Below are 23,265 nucleotides of genomic sequence, written 5' to 3'. Positions count from 1 at the left end.
TATCTCAACTACCTCCTCTTTTACTGTGACTTTGGCAGCAACTTCTTCCTCGGTAAAGACAGATGTTAAGTACTCATTTAGTACCTCAGCTATGCCCTCTGCCTCCATATGTAGATCTCCTTTTTGGTCTCTAATCAGCCCCACCCCTCCTCTTATTACCAGTTTACTATTCATATGCTTATAGAAGACTTTTGGATTCCCTTTTATGCTAGCCACCAGTCTATTCTCATACTCTTTCTTTGCCCCTCTTATTTCCTTCTTCACTTCTCCTCTGTACTTTCTATCTTCAGCCTGGTTCTCACTTGTATTATCAACCTGACATCTGTCATACGCCCCCTTTTTCTGCTTCACCTTACTCTCTCTCTCTTTTGTCATCCATATCACGTTAGCCCAATCACATAGTTTCCCAATTGTGTGCAACTTTCCACTATGTCAAGAAAAGTAAGAAATCATTATGTTTCTACATATTGTACTGAATAACACTCTATGGGGGGCACTAGAAGGCAGTAACACCCTTGGAGTTGAGATGACATTAGTAAACTTGGGCTCAGTTTTTTTTAAATGTACTTCTTTAAATATTTTTACCATTATATGTGGCTGGCATACTGAGTGCAGTGGAAATATCAGGGGGAGAGGGTAGAATTATAATGAAATGCTAACAGTGTAAGAGCTGCATTATATTATAATAATGCCAGCTTTTTTTTAACTCTATGCAGAAAATACCTCTGTTCTTTATTGTGCAAGTCTGGAGTTCTCCAAGACCCACGTCTCTCTCACTGTCCATCTCCCTCCATCATAAGATTCAAAAACTACGTTTTTTCCAAATCCTGTAATGGTGAACAGAAGGTTGGTTGAACCCCTAAGATCAGGGTTCAAATGCCCTGTGTCACCAAGGCAACAACATTTGAAAGTTTAGAATGTGCTCCAAGACGCAATGAAGCTCAGCAGTGTACCTGGTTTTGATCTCTTCAAATTGCTGAAGTAGATCTTGTAACTCCTTCTGTTTCACCTCATTTTGTTTCACTTCAAACTGGTATTTTTGAATAGCACGACATCTCTTTGCCTCATTATCTTTGAGAAACTTATCAAACTTGAGGGCTCTTTCCTTATTCTATGGACAAAATTGGAAAGAACATTACAAAGTGCCATTACTTAAATTATTTATTTCGCAGCTGAAGTAATACTCTGTGTTTAAAATGGTAAAAATCAAAATGTATGAATAAGATTAAACAGCCATAAGCATTTAATATGGTACCAGGAGACATGCTTTCAAACAATTAAAATCTCACTTGCTCATCAACCTAAATGCAACAATGAACGGATTTCAAACATTGCGCACTGATCTAAATGGAAGGTATTTGCGGAGTGATCAAATTTAAGATTCAGTTTTATAAACTGACAGTAATTAGCATAATATTGTGTATTTTCTTACCGTCTGCTCTTTTCTTCCAAATTCCACCCTCTGCTGGGCAATAGCTTCCATGCGTTGAAAGAACGCTTGCCTTTTAACTGCAAGTTCTGCATTAACTTGGTCAACTTCCACTTCTTTCTTCAGCACCAAAGTCGTCTGAAGTGTTTTACTGTCATTTGCTAGAATCTCACTAGCTGTCTGAAATAACAAAATATAACTCACCAGCTGCCTGATATAGTAATAAAATTGAATAGCTAGGGCTGAGGCCACGAAGGGATTTAAGCACAAGGGTGAGAATTTTAAATTTGAGGCTTTGGGGTCTGAGAGCCGATGTACGTCAGCGAAGGCAAGGGTGATGAGCAAGCAGAAATTGGTGCAGACAAACAGAAGAGATTGAGATGAGCTGAAGTTTATGGAGGGTGGAGGATGGGAGGCTGGCCAGGAGAGCATTGGAATGGTGGATGACGGCTAAGTTACCCATTTACAACTGATCAAGAGCAAAAAGTCTTTCCTCCTATCAGGCTGGGATAGATTCAATCCCTCAGAGACAAAGGGGCAAGTGATAGCTCACTGCACCACCTAGTACATAGCTCTCCTTCAGTCAATAATTAGTATTTTTCTGCCATTTTCTGCTGCAAAGATTGAGAGCATTAATGAGTTTCATTATAAAGTTATTTGCACCACACACCCATACAAATACCAGGGGGCAAATTTTAAATTTCAGCTGGCAAGGGAGCGATGAGGGGTTGGGGGGATTTTCAGGTGCAACAGCAGAAGGGTTGCGATCGCAAACAAATCTACTTCCGGGTTTTGCACCCAGCAGCCAGACCGATTGAAACACCGGCTGGCTGCCAAGCAGGAAGACCGCAGCCGGGGATCAGAGGGAGGGAGTGATCGTGGGCTGGAGAGGGAGATCGGGGGGGGGGGGAGGAGGAACGAAGATCGGGGGGGGGGGGGGGGGGGGAGGAGGATCGAAGATCGGGGGGGGGGGGGGGGAGGAGGATCGAAGATCGGGGGGGGGGGGAGGAGGAACGAAGATCGGGGGAGGAGGAGGGGGGAGGAACGAAGATCGGGGGAGGAGGAGGAACGAAGATCGGGGGGGGAGGAGGAACGAAGATCGGGGGGGAGGAGGAACGAAGATCGGGGGGGAGGAGGAACGAAGATCGGGGGGGAGGAGGAACGAAGATCGGGGGGGAGGAGGAACGAAGATCGGGGGGGAGGAGGAACGAAGATCGGGGGGGAGGAGGAACGAAGATCGGGGGGGAGGAGGAACGAAGATCGGGGGGGAGGAGGAACGAAGATCGGGGGGGAGGAGGAACGAAGATCGGGGGGAGGAGGAACGAAGATCGGGGGGGAGGAGGAACGAAGATCGGGGGGGAGGAGGAACGAAGATCGGGGGGGAGGAGGAACGAAGATCGGGGGGGAGGAGGAACGAAGATCGGGGGGGAGGAGGAACGAAGATCGGGGGGGAGGAGGAACGAAGATCGGGGGGGAGGAGGAACGAAGATCGGGGGGGAGGAGGAACGAAGATCGGGGGGGAGGAGGAACGAAGATCGGGGGGGAGGAGGAACGAAGATCGGGGGGGAGGAGGAACGAAGATCGGGGGGGAGGAGGAACGAAGATCGGGGGGGAGGAGGAACGAAGATCGGGGGGAGGAGGAACGAAGATCGGGGGGGAGGAGGAACGAAGATCGGGGGGAGGAGGAACGAAGATCGGGGGGAGGAGGAACGAAGATCGGGGGGAGGAGGAACGAAGATCGGGGGGGAGGAGGAACGAAGATCGGGGGGGAGGAGGAACGAAGATCGGGGGGAGGAGGAACAACGATCGGGGGGGAGGAGGAACAACGATCGGGGGGGAGGAGGAACAACGATCGGGGGGGAGGAGGAACAACGATCGGGGGGGAGGAGGAACGAAGATCGGCGGGGGTGGAGGAGGAACGAAGATCGGCGGGGGGGAGGAGGAACGAAGATCGGCGGGGGGAGGAGGAACGAAGATCGGCGGGGGGGAGGAGGAACGAAGATCGGCGGGGGGGAGGAGGAACGAAGATCGGCGGGGGGGAGGAGGAACGAAGATCGGCGGGGGGGAGGAGGAACGAAGATCGGCGGGGGGGAGGAGGAACGAAGATCGGCGGGGGGGAGGAGGAACGAAGATCGGCGGGGGGGAGGAGGAACGAAGATCGGCGGGGGGGAGGAGGAACGAAGATCGGCGGGGGGGAGGAGGAACGAAGATCGGCGGGGGGGAGGAGGAACGAAGATCGGCGGGGGGGAGGAGGAACGAAGATCGGCGGGGGGGGAGGAGGAACGAAGATCGGCGGGGGGGAGGAGGAACGAAGATCGGCGGGGGGGAGGAGGAACGAAGATCGGCGGGGGGGAGGAGGAACGAAGATCGGCGGGGGGGAGGAGGAACGAAGATCGGCGGGGGGGAGGAGGAACGAAGATCGGCGGGGGGGAGGAGGAACGAAGATCGGCGGGGGGGAGGAGGAACGAAGATCGGCGGGGGGGAGGAGGAACGAAGATCGGCGGGGGGGAGGAGGAACGAAGATCGGCGGGGGGGAGGAGGAACGAAGATCGGCGCGGGGGGAGGAGGAACGAAGATCGGCGGGGGGGGAGGAGGAACGAAGATCGGCGGGGGGGAGGAGGAACGAAGATCGGCGGGGGGGAGGAGGAACGAAGATCGGCGGGGGGGAGGAGGAACGAAGATCGGCGGGGGGGAGGAGGAACGAAGATCGGCGGGGGGGAGGAGGAACGAAGATCGGCGGGGGGGAGGAGGAACGAAGATCGGCGGGGGGGAGGAGGAACGAAGATCGGCGGGGGGGAGGAGGAACGAAGATCGGCGGGGGGGGAGGAGGAACGAAGATCGGCGGGGGGGAGGAGGAACGAAGATCGGCGGGGGGGAGGAGGAACGAAGATCGGCGGGGGGGAGGAGGAACGAAGATCGGCGGGGGGGAGGAGGAACGAAGATCGGCGGGGGGGAGGAGGAACGAAGATCGGCGGGGGGGAGGAGGAACGAAGATCGGCGGGGGGGAGGAGGAACGAAGATCGGCGGGGGGGAGGAGGAACGAAGATCGGCGGGGGGGAGGAGGAACGAAGATCGGCGGGGGGGAGGAGGAACGAAGATCGGCGGGGGGGAGGAGGAACGAAGATCGGCGGGGGGGAGGAGGAACGAAGATCGGCGGGGGGGAGGAGGAACGAAGATCGGCGGGGGGGAGGAGGAACGAAGATCGGCGGGGGGGAGGAGGAACGAAGATCGGCGGGGGGGAGGAGGAACGAAGATCGGCGGGGGGGAGGAGGAACGAAGATCGGCGGGGGGGAGGAGGAACGAAGATCGGCGGGGGGGGAGGAGGAACGAAGATCGGCGGGGGGGAGGAGGAACGAAGATCGGCGGGGGGGAGGAGGAACGAAGATCGGCGGGGGGGAGGAGGAACGAAGATCGGCGGGGGGGAGGAGGAACGAAGATCGGCGGGGGGGAGGAGGAACGAAGATCGGCGGGGGGGAGGAGGAACGAAGATCGGCGGGGGGGAGGAGGAACGAAGATCGGCGGGGGGGAGGAGGAACGAAGATCGGCGGGGGGGAGGAGGAACGAAGATCGGCGGGGGGGAGGAGGAACGAAGATCGGCGGGGGGGAGGAGGAACGAAGATCGGCGGGGGGGAGGAGGAACGAAGATCGGCGGGGGGGAGGAGGAACGAAGATCGGCGGGGGGGAGGAGGAACGAAGATCGGCGGGGGGGAGGAGGAACGAAGATCGGCGGGGGGGAGGAGGAACGAAGATCGGCGGGGGGGAGGAGGAACGAAGATCGGCGGGGTGGAGGAGGAACGAAGATCGGCGGGGGGGAGGAGGAACGAAGATCGGCGGGGGGGAGGAGGAACGAAGATCGGCGGGGGGGAGGAGGAACGAAGATCGGCGGGGGGGAGGAGGAACGAAGATCGGCGGGGGGGAGGAGGAACGAAGATCGGCGGGGGGGAGGAGGAACGAAGATCGGCGGGGGGGAGGAGGAACGAAGATCGGCGGGGGGGGAGGAGGAACGAAGATCGGCGGGGGGGGAGGAGGAACGAAGATCGGCGGGGGGGGAGGAGGAACGAAGATCGGCGGGGGGGAGGAGGAACGAAGATCGGCGGGGGGGAGGAGGAACGAAGATCGGCGGGGGGGAGGAGGAACGAAGATCGGCGGGGGGGAGGAGGAACGAAGATCGGCGGGGGGGAGGAGGAACGAAGATCGGCGGGGGGGAGGAGGAACGAAGATCGGCGGGGGGGAGGAGGAACGAAGATCGGCGGGGGGGAGGAGGAACGAAGATCGGCGGGGGGGAGGAGGAACGAAGATCGGCGGGGGGGAGGAGGAACGAAGATCGGCGGGGGGGAGGAGGAACGAAGATCGGCAGGGGGGAGGAGGAACGAAGATCGGGGGGGGAGGAGGAACGAAGATCGGGGGGGGAGGAGGAACGAAGATCGGGGGGGGAGGAGGAACGAAGATCGGGGGGGAGGAGGAACGAAGATCGGGGGGGAGGAGGAACGAAGATCGGGGGGGGAGGAGGAACGAAGATCGGGGGGGGAGGAGGAACGAAGATCGGGGGGGGAGGAGGAACGAAGATCGGGGGGGGAGGAGGAACGAAGATCGGGGGGGGAGGAGGAACGAAGATCGGGGGGGGAGGAGGAACGAAGATCGGGGGGGGAGGAGGAACGAAGATCGGGGGGGGGAGGAGGAACGAAGATCGGGGGGAGGAGGAACGAAGATCGGGGGGACGGAGGAACGAAGATCGGGGGGACGGAGGAACGAAGATCGGGGGGGAGGAGGAACGAAGATCGGGGGGGAGGAGGAACGAAGATCGGGGGTGAGGAGGAACGAAGATCGGGGGGGAGGAGGAACGAAGATCGGGGGGGAGGAGGAACGAAGATCGGGGGGGAGGAGGAACGAAGATCGGGGGGGAGGAGGAACGAAGATCTGGGGGGGGGATGGAGGAACGAAGATCGGGGGTGAGGAGGAACGAAGATCGGGGGGGGGGAATAAAGAAAGATCTGGCGAAAGGGGGTTTGGGTGGGGGGCCGGTGAGGAAGATCGGGGGGGGGTGTGAGGGTTTTGCTGGAGGTTGGGTGAAGGGACAGATAGGTGGGGGGGGTGGTGGTGGGTGGGGGCGGCCGATCGCAGGGTTCCTGTCGGCCTGTTAAGCTTGTTGGGCCTGGATGAAGCACTCCTGCTCTTCTGGCCCCACGAGTAGTGCAATAAAGGCACTCACCACATGGATCCCACCCTTCCCACCTACTTTCACCTGACGTGATTCAGAAGCGATGGGAAACACGAACAGGTAAGGTTAAATTAATTTTAATTGTCCAATACGCAAAACATTAAATATCTCAAGTATCGGCCTGCCGGCTTTAAGTGTGGTCCGGACTTCCTGGTGTCTGCTGTCCACACACATACAAACCTGCCTGGGTTAATCCCAGAAGTGGGCGAGTTGGAGTCGGGATGCGGTCCCACTCCAAAAACCTGTTATTTTAACCTCCCTCCCACTCCCAACCCACCAATTCTTGTGGGTTGAAATTTACCCCTAAATCTGAGTGGATAATCTGACATTATTCACTTCTAATTTCATCAGTTGAATACAAAATTCAATTAGTCCCAATAAAGACTCCTACAACACCACCAAAACATACAGCTATGCAATACTGTATATCAAAAGAAACCATTTTACTCACAAGTTGAGAAACATAAACATCACTACTTTTAAAAGGGGAGCCTCAGAGTCCTATGATTCCTTATTGCACAGTCTCAATGGGACACTATTTCTAAATGTTATCTCAGGAGTTGTACTGCACAAATCAGGTGTAAATATTTGAGATTAAATGAGTGATATCTACTGACTTTTGAAGTCACTACATCAGGGGAAAATGGTGTTCACCTGATGCAATTTATTAACTGCACACCAATCCTTGTGACGTAACAGAGGTTAAATGCTACTTCACCTAAACTTTTTACAAACTACACTGAACAATGTAGAAGGAAAAAGAACTTACCTGTCTGATTATTGGAATGTAATTAACATCTTCATCTTCATCTTCATCCCTGAGAGAAAAGGATTAAAATATTGCCATTAAAAAGCAGATCACACACACACAGAGGAGTAGATTTTAACTTTCACCACCGATAGAAAACTGAGGTCGCTCACCGGCTGCCAGTTATACACACCATTGTATTTTCCTTTCTATTAAAGTCAATGGAAATGATCTTGTATAAGGAACTAACAAGGGTCCATGTGGAATGGGGCAGGCTGGATTGGGCCTCAAAATCTTAAGACCAGCTCTGGCTAACTCTTCTGTTAGTTCTTAATCAGTTGAATTGTAATAGATGTAAACAATCTGAAAAATGGGTGGAGATGTTATTCTAGTTTCTGCCCAAAAAATACTCCATCAAATTTTTGGTGAAGATTTATACTGGCACCAGTTTTAAACTATATGAAAATTAGCCCAGGTAATATTATTTAGACATCTACTCAAATTCCCAGTGTTTGCACGAACATATCCTTCAAAATCTACCTGACCATAAAATTTGGACACCCAGAGGTGCCAGGGTGTACTGTTTGTGAAAGACCCTGAAGTAAGATTTATATCAGCATTTTGAGGTTATTGCTGAGCTCTTTTCTATGATTTTTGTTTCTTTGTTGTTGTTTTCATAATTATTCAGATGGCTTTATGCCAAGTTTTGTAGCATTGCCATTTTTGATATATTCACAATATTAGGACAATCAATTTCTCAATAGGAATCTCCAGTTATTTGGAAGAAAAGGGGGAGCTATGGAGGGATAACAGGTAGTTGAGGCTGCTCCAGAGACTGTCTGTGTCTGCCTGTCAGTAGCCTGCCAGCCACATTTTAAGGCACCTAATAAGCAATGACATTATAGAATTAGCTACACAGGCTCTGAGTCAGCAGACAGCCAAATGCAAAGCTTGTTATTTGCCACAAGAATACTTGTTCTTGCACTGCCTCCTTCCAGGCATGCTGTAATACTATGGGGAGGGTGCCCTGGAGAGGAATGTAGGGCCACCCATCTCGCTGCCACCTCATTCTGCACCATCTCCACAGGAGTGAAGGCTAACACGGGGAGATTTAATAAATGTTTTTAAAAATCATACAGGGTTTTAATAGGGTGACTAGGGAAAGTATTTTCTCTGGTTGGAAAGTCAGTGAAGAGCAATCATCAATTTAAAATGATCACTAAAGAGAGAGTGCTGAGAGAGGTCAGGAGAAATTTATTTAAGTGGAGCGTTGTTGGAGCATGGAATGCTTTGCCAGAGGGAATAGTTGAGCCAGAGGCTGTCTTTTAAAATGTAAGGAATCTTACAACACTAGGTTATAGTCCAGCTGTTTTATTTAAAAATCACAAGCTTTCGGAGGCTTTCTCCTTCATCAGGTGAGCGAGTGTGGGATTCCATGGAAGGTTACCGCATTTATATTCAGAGAACAATACCTGGTGATTACAGATAATCTTTCCAACTGCCCGTTGTCAAAGCAATCAAAGTGTTCAGACAGAGTGATGTTACCTACAGGACCACCGAATACAAAAACGGCCAGAACACAAAACAGAGAGAGAGAGGGAGAGAAACATCCGAATGGAAGAGAAAGACAGAGAATGACCCGTTGTGTTAAAAACAGATAATTTTTTTTCGCTGGTGGGGTTACGTGAAGCGTGACATGAACCCAAGATCCCGGTTGAGGCCGTCCTCATGGGTGCGGAACTTGGCTATCAATTTCTGTTCGACGTATTTGCGTTGTCGTGTGTCTCGAAGGCTGCCTTGGAGAACGCTTACCTGAAGATCGGTGGCTGAATGTCCTTGACTGCTGAAGTGTTCCCCGACTGGGAGGGAACCCTCCTGTCTGGCGATTGTTGTGCGGTGTCCGTTCATCCGTTGTCGCAGTGTCTGCATGGTCTCCACGACACCACACAACCCTGCCACGGCAACCTCTACAAGACATGCCAGATCATCGACACAGACACCACCATCACACGAGAGGACACCACCCACCAGGTGCATGGTTCATACTCCTGTGACTCGGCCAACGTTGTCTACCTCATACGTTGCAGGAAAGGATGCCCCGGAGCATGGTACATGGTACATTCTGTCTTTCTCTTCCTTTCGGATGTTTCTCTCCCTCTCTCTCTCTCTGTTTTGTGTTCTGGCCGTTTGTGTATTCGGTGGTCCTGTAGGTAACATCACTCTGTCTGAACACTTTGATTGCCTTGACAACGGGCAGTTGGAAAGATTATCTGTACTCACCAGATATTGTTCTCTGAATATAAATGCGGTAACCTTCCATGGAATCCCACACTCGCTCACCTGACGAAGGAGAAAACCTCCGAAAGCTTGTGATTTTTAAATAAAACAGTTGGACTATAACCTGGTGTTGTAAGATTCCTTACATTTGTCAACCCCAGTCCATCACCGGCATCTTCACATCATGTCTTTTAAAAACGAAAGTAGATAAACATTTGAAACAGAGGAAGATACAGGGCTATGGAGAGGGGGCAGCTCAGTGGGGTTACTTTTAGATTGGTCTAGTAAATAGCTCACAGATATGATGGACTGAATGGCCTCCTTCTGAGCTGTAAATTTGTATATCTCTATGGTTTCCCTTTTACCAGCCTCAAACAGGGGGCTGGAATGTTGTGGCACTCTATCACTTGGGCCCTGACTCCGCTTCCTGCCTCTGTAGCATACAGGGATGTGAGTGGCTCCTTGCTTCTGCTGAAAATGCTGCTGGTACCTGTGATAGGTGCAAAATAACACCACATACCCAAGAACAGGAATTATGCAAAGTTGCTATGAGCAGCAATACTATAAAATAAATCGATTAAATCATCCAAAAATATCGCATGCACAGGGACATTGACTAATCAGCAATTATACAAAAGTGCCAATGCAATCTGCAAAAGTCTGGACGAATGCACCAAACTTAAAGCGACTCCAGAAGGCAGAGGCGGTTGACTTTACCTGCGGTCCGCCAGCTGAGTGACGAAGACATTTTTCTTCGGACTTTTTATGTGAAGCGAATAGCGGCGGCGGTCTGTCACGCGGGGGAGATTGCTGGTTTCGTCGTTCATCCTCAAAACGTTCAACCACCTGATCGGCCGCAAAGTGTCAGTGAAACGCCTCAGAAGAATGCCCCGTTGTGAATTTGCTGGAAATAAAAAAACTGCGCTGGGAAACGATCGAATCAAAACGTTGACTGGGAAACTTTTTTGCAACTTGAAAAGTGTGCCTGCAGGACCCTGGAGTCACAGGAACCATCCGCTTAATGTGGCAGCAGAAGGATCATGTGACAGTGCGAGGCAAAAACACTGCACCATCACTATGGGAACCACCCGAAGACTGGGAAGCCGCACAAGACCATCTCTCAGCTCGATCCAACACAAATACAAATGCACTCAGAAAGTTTTCAACATTTCCAATCCGGGGGGCACTTTTTTTCTTCGAATTTTCCAACCTCCCCCCACCCCCATGAAGCTGGGATCGAATTCCAGTGGTGTCAATAACTGCCATTCTTCATACGTGAGCCTAGATAGCGCCAATGAGCTATTTGACCATGGGGGTCAACACAACCAAGCCCCATCCGGTTATCAGTTGACAGCCACAAACACACTCGCGTTTTACAGTAAGGATACAGGATAGTAGGGTTTTGATGGAGCAGGCAGGGAGAAACTGTTTCACCTGATAAGTGGGTCAGTAACCAGAGGTCATTTTTAAAGTGATTGGCAAAAGAACTAGAGAGGAAAAGATGAGAATTTTTTTTCACACAGAGGGTTGTCAGGATCTGGAATGCACTACCTGAAAGGGCGGTGGAAGCAGATTTCTTTGAAACTCTCAGAAGGCAATTGGACAATTACTTGAAGAGGACTAATTTGCAGGGTTATGGGGCAAAAGCTGGGGAGTGGGACTAAATTGGACAGCTCTTTCAAAGAGCTGGCATAGGCACGACAGGCTGAATGGCCTCCTTTTGTGCTGTATGATTCTATGACTCTACAATAGTGATTAGATATTGGAACCCTGGCTGATTTTTCTATTTCTAGCATGGTGGCACTGAGGCCAATTGTAGTACCACTATCACTGCCCCAGGTGCTGATCAGCTAACTCAGCACAGACTAGGGATCAAGCTGGCCCATATGGCTCAGTGGTGCACCAGACAGTGCATTTACTAACTGAGACATCAGAGAGTAGGTGTAATATGATGTTGAAACATTTCCAATCCACCAGCAAAGCAACAAGCTGAAAACCATGTGAGCGATTTTCATCTCTTTACTGCCCTGTTTCAAAAATGGGGCACTGGTGGATGGTAAATATATTGTCTATTCCTCTTGCCCACTTATTACTGCTTTTACAACTGGTCAGATCTAATGGGGGACATTAAACCGGCTGCCCAAACACCCATCTGAAACAGGCAGGAGCCTCACAAATAAATCAAAATCAGAATCAAGTGTTGCCATCGCAATTATGCCATTTTCCGACCTCCCCACCTGACAAAGGCCTCCTCCTGCTCCCATTTCAAAGCGATCCTCAGCTGCTCTCAGGTTATGCCGTGCAGAGCTTTTGGAGGCATTTTTCTTGCAGTAGCTTGTGAGTTTTTTGACCTTAAAGGATTTGAAAGTGCTTGCAGTTGCTACTGTAGGTTCTGAACTGTTAAGGGGCTTCTGGCATTGCAGTTGTTTCTTGATGGGGGTCCTTCTTGGAGAAGGAAAAGGAAGGGTAGGAGGAAGGAGCAAACAGAGCTGCAGCTAGAGGAAAAAATAAATAGGAGCCATGCTCAGAGAAATCCTTACCCTCCCAACAGAGATTATAAACCCAGAACAACACACCTGGGAGGGGGGTAATTTTGATTTTGTTGATAATGTAAAATAGGGGCTCGGCCACCTGTTAAACACTTGACTTGAATAGAAACGAAAATCAGGTGTTTAACAGGTGGCCAAGCTGATATCAGGCGTTTTATAAATCACAACCAGTTACCACAGTGTTTACTTTTTTGGGACAAAGGATAACAAATCACAGCCAATAACAAGTCACTTCTCTAGGCAGTGCCATTTCTCTGGGGATTGACAACAACAAACCATAGCCAATTACTGTATGTCACCTCACTGGGAAATGATGATAATAAATCACAGCAAGTTGCTAGGGTGTCATTTCTCTGGGGACTGATAATATCAAACCACGACCGAGTACAGTAATAATTTTTGCCTCCCGGGATAAACAATAATACAGTTGATGATCCTTTTTTTTCAATGCATCAAATATATTCTGAGGCTGTGTTTATACTACACTACCAGTCTGAGACTAGTGGCTATAGAGGTGATTCCAACCTGGCAGTACCTGATTTATACTCCCCAGAGAGAGCTCTGCACAATCGCAGCTCTCCGCTCCCCAGCCCATAAATTTTGAACATTTTGAGAGAATGGGTAGGAGCATTTGCACTTTCAAAACATTGTGGGGAAAAAAAAATTGGTTTGATGATGCACTGAAGTTGTACTTAGGTCATGCAGTTATATCCCATGTGGTGCAAGGCAGCCTTCCACAGGGACTCTCCCATCACTTCTCTCTGGATTCAGATGAGAAACTGACCATGAAGATATTCCCTCATTTCTGCATCGTTGTGAGGTGGAAACCTTGGCAGCAACACAAAAGTGGCAGTATGACTTCACCTTTAGTGATGTGATTCCGGTATTTTGTATACTCTTTCTACTTGAATTTCCCCCTGTCTTTATTCAGAGGTGTTTCTGGAATTCCTGGCTGCTCTTGGAAAATTGGCAATAGTTCACAAAATGCCAGTGCCATGAAGCATGCAGTCTGGTCTCTGCTCTAAGTTTAGAATCTCATTGCTCAGCCTACAATCAAGTGCTTAATAGGTAAATATATTGCATCATATTGTGCATATATACAAGATCTTGTAACCCAGAATTTATATATGTACAGTACTTAAACTGTTAAACTCATAAGTGGCCTACACGTTGCATTTAACAGCTGTAAGGGGTTTTTACTGTTTCTCGGGCTTATTATAGGTCAGCCAGTTATGCTTTTCCTAAGCTGCCCTGCCCGCTGTGCGGTTGCGAATCGCTTTCCCCTTCCTGATTTTGAGCTGAGGACTTATCGGGCGGTAACAAGGACAGACGAACAGACCAGTGGATTGGTACAAGGAAAACCAATGTTTATTAATAAGAAAACTAAAACTACAAGGTAAACAGTATTATACAGAAGATAAAAGAAATCGCTATGGATGCAATACAGTCTTACACTTAACGGGGTGGAAGAAACGGACACATCGAGGGAAAATTCTAAAATCACAATTTTAGCAATACCCCTTTAACTCCCACCCTTACACCTGGCTAGGTTGTCTTGTGGCGGCCAGAAAATTAATGCTCACCGGTGAAACAGATGAAAAGGCCTGGCCCCTGTGCCCTGCTGCTGTCGTCGACATGTGGTTGCGAGGTTTACTCGATGGCCTTCCTTCTTAGTTGCTAGCAGGCAGACAGGACACCGGGCCAAGAGGCGAAGAGAAGAGAGAGAGAGATTCTGGGAAGCCCCAGTTATATCCTCCTGGTATCAGGTTTTTTTTTGTGCCTCATCAGCTTGCTCCATTGTTCGATTTGAGCACGAAAACGTAAGACAAAGGACCCCAATCTCTGGCCTATTTACATAATGGCCGGTATCTGTACTGATGAGTTCCATAACTGCTTTCCATTGTTCCTGAATGTTCCTTGATGGTTCACCTTAGGTGGGGATTACTTCTGATGGCTTGCCTCAGGGCGTGAATGCAACTGCTTGTCTCCCTGCATTGTTCAAAAAAACATCCCTGTCTGCCCTTGTGGAAAGGTGTCCAGTTTCAAATGCTGCAGGCCTTTGGCCATGTGTCTGACTGCAGCCATTTTGAGAGGCCCTGGCTTGTTTAGAACACAGTCACACCAGGGTTATTTTTTTAATAACTCCAATAAATCTTCGGTGGGGGGGGGGTCATGTGAAATTTTGCGAATCCCTTCACTCCCCCCTGTGGATACTTAAACTTGCTTGAAGTGTCCATGCAAGGTGAGCAAAATTTCTGACCGTCGCAAACAACCCTCCCCTTTATTTACCTATCCCTAATCCCTCGACACATACATTCCCTTACTTGGAGAGAACCCCAGTGTATGGCAGGCATTCAGATAGAAAACGAGGTTGAATTACAATAATCCCAGCACGGAGGGGTCCAAATACCCCTGCACCACTTGGGATGAAACAGTATTTCGCATACTATACAACACAACGATGAACAATCTTTATTCAAAACAACATCAAAACGAAAACTTACTTTATTGAAAACAACAAACGGAAGGGACCATCTTTATTAAAATAATGAAACAGGCTGCCATCACTCGCAAGGGATGCGTCCCCGAACTCACATGGGTGTTTCGTCTACCCGAGCATACTGGTCCTTCCATACCCTTTGTGTTCTAACTACTACCTCAAGACCCCTATTCCTACACTGGACGCAAACCAGGTAGAGGACGATCCCGAGCTGACAGATTACGTGTGATGCCAGACGAATCCAGGAGGGGACCTCTATATTCTCAAAGATGTCCCACCAGGGTGGGGTCGTAATACTCAGAATATCGGCCCCTATCTGGACAGTCTTCTGTTCCAGCGTGTAAAAGTGTTTTTGGGACACCCCTACTGCTTTTAATAATTTAACGAGGTGTTCTGGGAGAGGGGGGATCTGGTAGCCGAAGTGGGCTACATACTTTTGGAGGTTGGTGAAATTCTCTTTCACAGTGAGGTGAACAGTGGATGGTTCAGGGATGGGGACAATTCGTGACTGTGCCACTTGAACTTCTGCCTCGGGTTTAAAGCAGAAACTGCTGTCACTCACTGCGCACCAGCTGTGCTGACCGTGCTGGTAGTGAGACGTTGCTGTGGTGACGCAATATGTCCCACCTCCTATATACGCCACCTGTGGGGGAACATGGCCTTGTGCCATGGCTTCCATGGTGCAGTTTATAGGCTTCGCGTCAGCAGCTCTGAACCCGCACTGCGGTTTTGAATAGGCGTTCATGTGCTGGGGACACAGGATTATGTGTGATCCCCGGCTCTGGCACCCCGAGAGGTCAGTACCCGTCATAGCATGCTCCCACTTTATGATGTAGGGCGGGTCCGCTGTGAAACGAACGTGTGCACCCCCCTGAATGACACCAATGTTCTCCACCCTGTACACCGGCTCGGGTTGGGCCGTCCCGCCCATGACTGGCATCCTTACAACTATCCCTATGATGGTGTGGTTGGAACACCCACAGTCCACTGGGACTGGGTAGGCCTCAGAAGCTAGGCGGAGCTGGCACGGACTTAATGTATTCTCAAAAGGGTGGAGGGCTGCGAGGTGTTTGTTGCTGATCCAGGAGGGGACTAAACGTTGCTTTAAATCCTCCAGATTGCTGCGGGCCTCGCCCAGCAATCATGCCCCATACAGCACGCACACTTCATTCTGCGCCGCCTGGTCTGACGCATTCCGACCCTCCCTAATGAGCGCATTCACCATCTTTGCATGCTTTTTCAGCTCCGCTATGATCTCCTTTAAGTGGAGAGTCATGGCCTGATCTTCGTGCAGTTCCGAACCCACCACCTTATTCGCATCGATTAATATTTTTTTTAATTGTGTTTTTAAACCATTAATCTGGGTCTGCAGCTCGATGTCATCTAAGCTGTTGATGACAGAAGACCCCGTGTTAAAACCAGTTAAGACATCGTTAAAAACACCCCTTCTTTATCTCCCAATCCCGTCCAAAAGCTCGTGGATGTATAGTCTGGTTCTGTCAACGTCTGAAAAATCAAACTGATAAAATTTACGGAACATCTCTTTTAAGAGGGCTTGATACAACTGCGCGGTCTCTGTGGGGCACCACGCGGGTAGGTGTACCTCGGTGAGGTTTAAAATCACGGAGGCTACCGCATAGTGCACCCCTTGATACAGCACCTGGTCTGTCGGTACTAGCACCAAGCCGTTCCCTGGTCCCTTGGTGGTAGCGGGGCATCCCTCTACTATCATACGTGACATCGCAGTCGTGGGCAGGGGCTGTCGGGGGCGAGTTACTAATTCAGTGGCATTAACCGAGATTGGGGAGTATGGGATCGCGCATGCGCTCAGGCGTGATTCCCAGTCCATCCCCCTCCCGTCATCTTGCCACTGGCTGTGGAAAATGATGGAAATGCCTGTGGGGCAGACTTTCTCTGAACCCCACATACAGACATAGATCCCCTGATCCGGTTCCCACCATTTGTCCCAGCACACACTTAACCCTCTCTGGGTCCCTGTGATGGTCCTGTGGATGTTAATCCCTAACCTCTTCCACTCTACCCTGGGGTTCCCCATATCCTTACTTGATTTCCTAAGCCACCACCACCTATCCAGGGGAACGTTGCCTTTACATGACAAACATATTCCTTTTCCCACGGTGACGCTAATCCTTGGGGTGACAATTCGTATCCTCGGGCACTGGAGGGAGTTCTCCCTGTATGACAAACCGGTCTGGCTTGAGTACTGGGTCGAATTTGACCCCAGCCATCCGGGCCAGCTCCCCTCGTGAGTGTACAAGGCGATTTCATCCGCCTCGCGTAGGCCACTCCCATCGTGGGCTAGGGGCGCCGTTTTTCCGGAGCATCCGAAGATGTGGTGGTCCTTCGTGTCGCCCCTTCTCGCGAGGCTCAGCCCAGACAGGGCGAGCAGGATCATGCCTCCAAACATTCGCTGTAAAAGATAAAGAACATCTAGCCGGGCTCCCTATAGGCTTCCTGACTCGGGTGAAGTGTGAGCGGGTCCATGGACCTCGGCTCACGTAGACAACACTGAAACGGTTCCATCTTAAAATTACATTACGGTTCCACACCTTATAATAAACCTATACATCCTAACTTAAAACTACAAACTTAACTGCTAAAGTTATATACATCCGCCGCCCGTCTCCGAGCGCCAGCTCAAATTCTGTCAGGACTGCTGCAGGCTGCTCCCTGCGGCGTGGCTGTACTGACCTTTACTTCCGGTCCCTCACAGCCCGCGACTGCTGGCTGAGGACCTTTGTCTTTCGACTTAACTTTAACGCGGGAGGTAGCCCTTTTAAACTGGGGAGCCGGCGACCATGTCTTCCTAGGCTGGGGTGTCCGAGGGGACCTCCTAGGAAGTGCTGTTGGTGGGGCTACCCTGGCGAGCGGACCCTTGCTGTGGGTCGCAGTCCTCGCTGGCTGGGGGCTTTTCCCCTGTGGCTCCTCCCTTCCCAAGTCTGAGCTGGGGACAGGCAACCCCTTGCTGTTTGCTGCCGGTGGCTGAGAGTCTTCCTCTCCAGGTTCAAAACCTGGGTCCGGGGCAGGGCTACCTGCCTCGGGCTCCTCCTCCTCCCCACCTGAGTCCCAGAAGAGAGGGGGAATGATTTGGACAGGGGTCTGGGTGACTCCTCCCCTGACGCACATGACTGCGCCTGCATGTGCTGCCTGTGAGCTGGGACCTGCTGGGAGCTGGGGATTTCTAACCTCAGGTTGGATCCCAGCTGCCTGCTTTTTTGCCTCCGATCTAAACAGCTTACATTGGTTTATATGAAACCATTTCGTCCGCCGAGGCAATTTTACCGCGTAAACCATGGGGCTGGCTTTATCTACTATGCTATAGGGTCCCATGTACAGTGGCTCCAAACTCCCCACTCGGGCGTAGTTCCTCACCATTACCTGGTCCCCTATCTCCCACTGATGACTTTTGTTAGGCTCGAGCAGCAATCGGTTATTCCGATGCTGCTTCCCCATACTACCTGCTGCCTGTTCGTAAATCTGCTTCAGGCGCTCGAGGAGTGTTCAGGCGAATTTATCCTGGTTTACCTCCCGAAGCTGCCCTTCAGTAAGAACTGGTGCTAGGACATGGGTGGGGGTTCTCATGACCCTACCGGTCATGAGCTCGTGCGGGGAATACCCCGTACTCTTTGACTGACTGGCCCGGATCCCCATGAGGACTAGAGGCAGGACCTCTGCCCATTTTCGGGGTGAGTCCGCTGTCTCCTTCCTCAGCCTTTCTTTGACGGTGCGGTTCATGCGTTCCACAATCCCTGAGGACTGTGGATTATGGGCTACGTGCCACTTCCCCTGAATACCGAGCAGCATAAGTGTATTCTGCATGACTTGGCCGGTGAAGTGGCTTCCCTGGTCGGACTCCACAAACTGGGGTAGTCCCCACCGTGAGAACACCTCCCGTACCAAGATCCTTGCAGTCCCTAATGCTGTGGCTTTTCTACAGGGGAAGGCCTCGACCCACTTGGAAAACACGTCCACCAGGACGAGGCAGTATTTGTAGCATCCCTGGGCGGTGGGTAGGGGCCCGACGTAGTCGATCTGGATCGACTGCCATGGTCCCTCTACCCTCCTAATGTGTCCCATGGGCACCTTCCTTCTGTGGGGGTCGGGATTATTTGCAGCGCACACAAGACAGCTAGCACAGAACTCACGGACATCTTCCCGGAGTCCTGGCCACCATCCCGCCTGTTCCACCCGCCGCCAGGTGGCCTCAGGCACGGGGTGTCCTGCTCCCGGCCCTTCATGGGCCAGTTGAAGGAACTCCCTCCGGTGCTGCTGGGGTACTACCCACTGTCCTTCCTTGAACAGCATGCCCTCTCTTATGGAGAGGGCTGCCGCGCCGTAAGGGCCTTCTATCCTCCTACCCTCGCTCACTGCGCTAGTGACGGTTTTCAGGACAGGGTCCTGGGCTTGGACTGTTTTAAGATCCGGGGCTAATGCTACCCCAAAGCTCCTCTGGGTCCCACTCCTGCCTCTAACTGCCGCCACGGGCCCGGACCCATAGGGGTCCCAGAAAATACCGGTGTGGGCACCCTCCTTGGCCAGCATGTCGGCTTGCTGGTTGCCCTGGCTGCGGGGTTCTGTGGAGGAGTGGGCCTTCACTTTGTGGATGAAGACCTCGCCTTCCTCCCCCACGGCTGCCAGGATTTTCTCCAGCAGGGGTTTTACTGTTAAGGGCCTCCCGTCGGCGGAGGTATATCCGCGACGGGACCAGATTGCCAGGTATTCCGTGCACGAGTTGCAAGTGAACATACTGTCCGAGCAAATCGTGTATGGGGTGGGGAAGATTTCGGGGTGGGGAACCACGTACACCACCGCAGACAGTTCAGCCTGCTGGGTGCTCATGGTGCTGGGGAGCTTGATCGCCAAGGCAATGTTAGCCGATGGGTCATAGACTCCACATCCCGTGAGACGTTCACCAGCGGATACCATGCTGGAACCGTCTGCATAGATCTCGCGGCCTGTGGGATGTATCCCGGCCCGTAGACCAATGTTCGCCTCCCACACCCCTTCTATGGAACACTGATGGGCTGTTCCAGGATATACCATGTTAGCCGCGAGCTTTGGCTCGCAAAGGCCCCTCACCCTCAGATCCATCTGGGAAAGGAGGAGGGTCCAGCGCGCAATGCGGGCACTGCTGACTGTCCCATCTTTGATCCTCCCGTCCAGAAGCATCTGGGTGGGTGTGTGATGTGTGAGGAGGGTGATAGGAGAGGTGCCTGTGAAGATCGAGGATCTTTTCACAGCCCAGTACGTGGCCAAAAGGTGCCGCTCGCAAATTGAGTAGCTCTTTTCCACGTCAGTGAGTACTCTGGAGGAGTAGACCACGGGTCTTAGCCTGCCGTGCCGCTCCTGGAGCAGCACAGCACTGAGATTATCCCCGCTGGCCGCTACCTCCAGAAAGAACTCTCTCCCTCCATCTATCGCTCCCAGGACTGGTGCGGTCTGCAGGTCCCTCTTGAGCTGGACAAATGCTGGCTGGCACCCCTCATCCCAAGACCACTCCACTCCCTTGCGTAGGAGTTGGAGCAGAGGGGCTGCCGTGGCCGCATAATCCTCAATAAAATCTCTGCAGTAGCCTGTTAGCCCTAAGAACGACCTCACACCCCTCACAGTACAGCTCTTGGAACGCTTCCCTCCTAGTCTTGTCTATGGCTCGTTCCCCTGCGCGGACGGTCAGGCCCAGGAATTTAACTTCCCGGCGGCCGATCTGCGCCTTCTTCGGGTTGACCTTGAACCCTTTACTCTGCAGCAGCTCCAGCAATTCGGCCAGTCGCGGGCCATGCTCCCCGACTGAGTCGGTAAACAAGAGCAGGTCGTCTACATACTGCACCAATTGCCTGGGCTAGCTAAATTCCTTTAAACTACTCGCCATGCACTGGTGAAAGATGCTGGGGCTGTTATGAAAACCTTGCGGCAAACAGTTCCAAGTATACTGTTGCCCTTTAAAAGTAAAAGCGAACTTATACTGGTCTTCCCTCCTTAAGGGGATTGACCAAAACCCATTCGAAATATCCAGCACCGTGAACGTAGTCACGGATGCTGGAATGCTTCCGATGAGGTCGGCAACTGCTGCCACTGTGGGGGCGCAAGTGGGGATATTGCTATTGAGCACCCGATAGACCACCGTGGCTCTCCATGAATTGTCCGGTTTCTTGACCGGCCAAAGCGGAGAATTAACATGGGTGGCTATGGGCCTCAGCACTCCCTGCTGCACCAACGAGGATATGGCCATCTCCATATCAGGCTCTGCTTCTCTTGGAAAGTTATACTGCTTCTGGGGACGGGCCATGGGGTCTCCGTCTACCCTGACCTCAAACCCGGTGACCCTCCCGCAGTCGTGTTTGTGCGTGGCGAACGCAGCCATGCGAGCCTGCACGACTGCTTTAAATTCCTCCGGGACACCCTCCACCATGAGCCCGAGGTCATAACCTCCTTTCGGCTTCACAGTACACAGGGTTCCCTTCCCTTCTTTTCCTGGGATAACTACCACGCCATTCTCCTCACCCGTGTCGGCTCCCCAAAGGCAATGGTTGCGGAGATCCACGAGGATCCCGTGGCCCACGATGAAGTCGGCCCCTAGGATCCCCTTTCCTCCCTCCGCTTCCCACCTCGCCAGGACACACGTCCACTTGGTTTGGAGTGGGCCCAGGCGGATTGAGAGCGGCTTGGAGAATGTTCCCGCCTGTTCCTTGCCGGTGAACCCCGATAGAACGTATGGAACTCCGCTAGACAGAGGTGAGGTGGTGGGATTAGCTGCGTGGATCACGGTGCATGATGCCCCTGTATCCAGCAGATAAGTCCCTTTAACCTTCTCTACCTCCATCTGCACGAGCGGTCTCTTCCATCCATCATACCTGAGAGCACACAGGTAGACAGGCTGTGCGGGCTCTAGTCATAGCAGGGCATCGTCAGAGGGGGCTGAGGGAGCTACCACACCGGTAGTGGCTGCTATTTTTCCCTGGCTGGCCATAAAAGATCGCATGGCCTCAAAAAATGACTCCATGGCAGCGGGGGCAATTCCTGTCTCTGCCTCCCCCGTCGCTGCCTTTTGGGCTGGGGTGGTGGGATTCTTTCCCTTGGTATCGTTCCAGGGGTTTTTACAATCTTTGCGCCAGTGGCCGTCCTTCCCGCACCCATAGCAGTTTAACTTAGCCTGGGCGGGACGATTCCCTTCCTGGTGCCATTCCCTTTTATGCTGGGCCCCTGATTTAACCTCGTGGACTTTTCCCTTGGGTTGGGGTGTCTCGATACCCCTGATATTTTTAAATGCTATCGTGAGCTGGCGGATCACCGTTTCCTCGGTGGTCTGGGGGCTACGGGGGTCAAACCAGGCCGCAGCTCGAGTTCGAATTTGGGGCAGGCAGTTTGTCATGAGACAGCGGAGCCAGTGGGCCAATTGATCTCTGTTCAGGAGTGTCCGCCCTGGCATTCCCGGGCATGCGCTCCGGTAGACTGGCCACAGCCTGTCTGCGAAAGCCTGTGGGGACTCCCCGGGAAGCTGTACCGTTTTTTCCACCCGGGCGAACGGACTCCCGTCATTGAGTCCCATGGCCTCCAATATCTCATCCCTTAACTCCTCGAAATCTTTCTGCCCCCTTTTGCACTCATCTGATAAGGTTTGGAGGAGGTCACCACCCAGAGAAAACAGCAGCATTTTTGCTTGTTCTGCTTCATCGCAGTCATTAACGCACGCTGCCTGCTCTATCTCACGGAAGTGTAGAGAGGGGTCTCCCTTCACTGTAAGCTTAGGGATATGGCTAACCATGGCCCTGAACTGTGGGGTGCCATGCGGCACTACAAACTGGTTCTGGATGGCCCCTAGGTCCTCGCCATTGGCGGGTGGGCCGTACCTCCGTTGTCGGAGGGGGTACACTGGTCCTGGTCCTGGTCTATCTACCAGGACTTGTTGGGTCTCCCCTAATGCTTCATCCTCCACCCCCCCCCTTGCTGCCAGACCTCCTGAAAACTCGGGGCTATGGGTAATGGCCGTGAAGCCTCTGGTTCCCTAACCAGTGTCGTTCTGGGAGCTGCCTGTGGGACTTCCCTGCTTGGGTTGCCGGTAAAATCCGACTGGCCCTCCTTCGGGCTAATGAGGCATACCATGCCCTTCGCCCTCGCTAAGGCCATGCCCAAACGTTCTATTTCTTGCCTGCAGGGGCCATGATCTGCGTCTTCAAACCCCTGGGCACAGGCCAGCTTATATGCTGCCTTTACCTCGCCTACTTTCTCCTTCTGCTCTTTTAGTTCTTGCGTGAGGCTGTGGATCTTATCCATTAACCTAACCTCACTGCCTCTCGCCTCTCTGACCTGGTATTCCAGGTGTTCCATTCTACCTCTAGCGCTACTTTTGAGCTCAGCAATCTGGTATTCCAGGCGCTCTACCTTTGCCTGGTGGTCCCTTGCCATCTGCGCCCTTTCTTGGCTTATTGCCTGGAGCGCCGCTACCCCTTTCTCTTCCGCTGCTGTCTTTTCCTGCAGCTCTCGGGTCAACTGCTTAATCTTGGCTACTCACGCTGCTACAGCACG

General features: G+C 52.1%; 1 protein-coding gene across 2 annotated transcripts in view; it reads right to left on the bottom strand.

Annotated features, from left to right (window-relative positions):
- si:ch1073-416d2.4 (coiled-coil domain-containing protein 42 homolog) overlaps positions 1-10,709 on the bottom strand; it is a 36,947-nt gene extending 26,238 nt beyond the window's left edge. For both annotated transcript variants that reach the window (XM_067991052.1, XM_067991051.1), the window contains exons 1-4: positions 10,390-10,709; positions 7,417-7,465; positions 1,433-1,609; positions 954-1,111 (exon numbers count right to left, since the gene is read on the bottom strand). In XM_067991052.1, the coding sequence (XP_067847153.1) occupies positions 954-1,111; positions 1,433-1,609; positions 7,417-7,465; positions 10,390-10,499 (494 nt within the window). In that variant the 5' untranslated portion in view covers positions 10,500-10,709. The remainder of the gene's footprint in view (positions 1-953; positions 1,112-1,432; positions 1,610-7,416; positions 7,466-10,389) is intronic.
- Between the last annotated feature and the right edge of the window lie 12,556 nt (positions 10,710-23,265).

This window comes from Heptranchias perlo, chromosome 10 (assembly GCF_035084215.1).
Source record: "Heptranchias perlo isolate sHepPer1 chromosome 10, sHepPer1.hap1, whole genome shotgun sequence".
Classification (NCBI taxonomy): domain Eukaryota; kingdom Metazoa; phylum Chordata; class Chondrichthyes; order Hexanchiformes; family Hexanchidae; genus Heptranchias; species Heptranchias perlo.
Note: the sequence above shows the minus strand (reverse complement) of the source record. Positions and strands in the feature narration are given on the sequence as shown.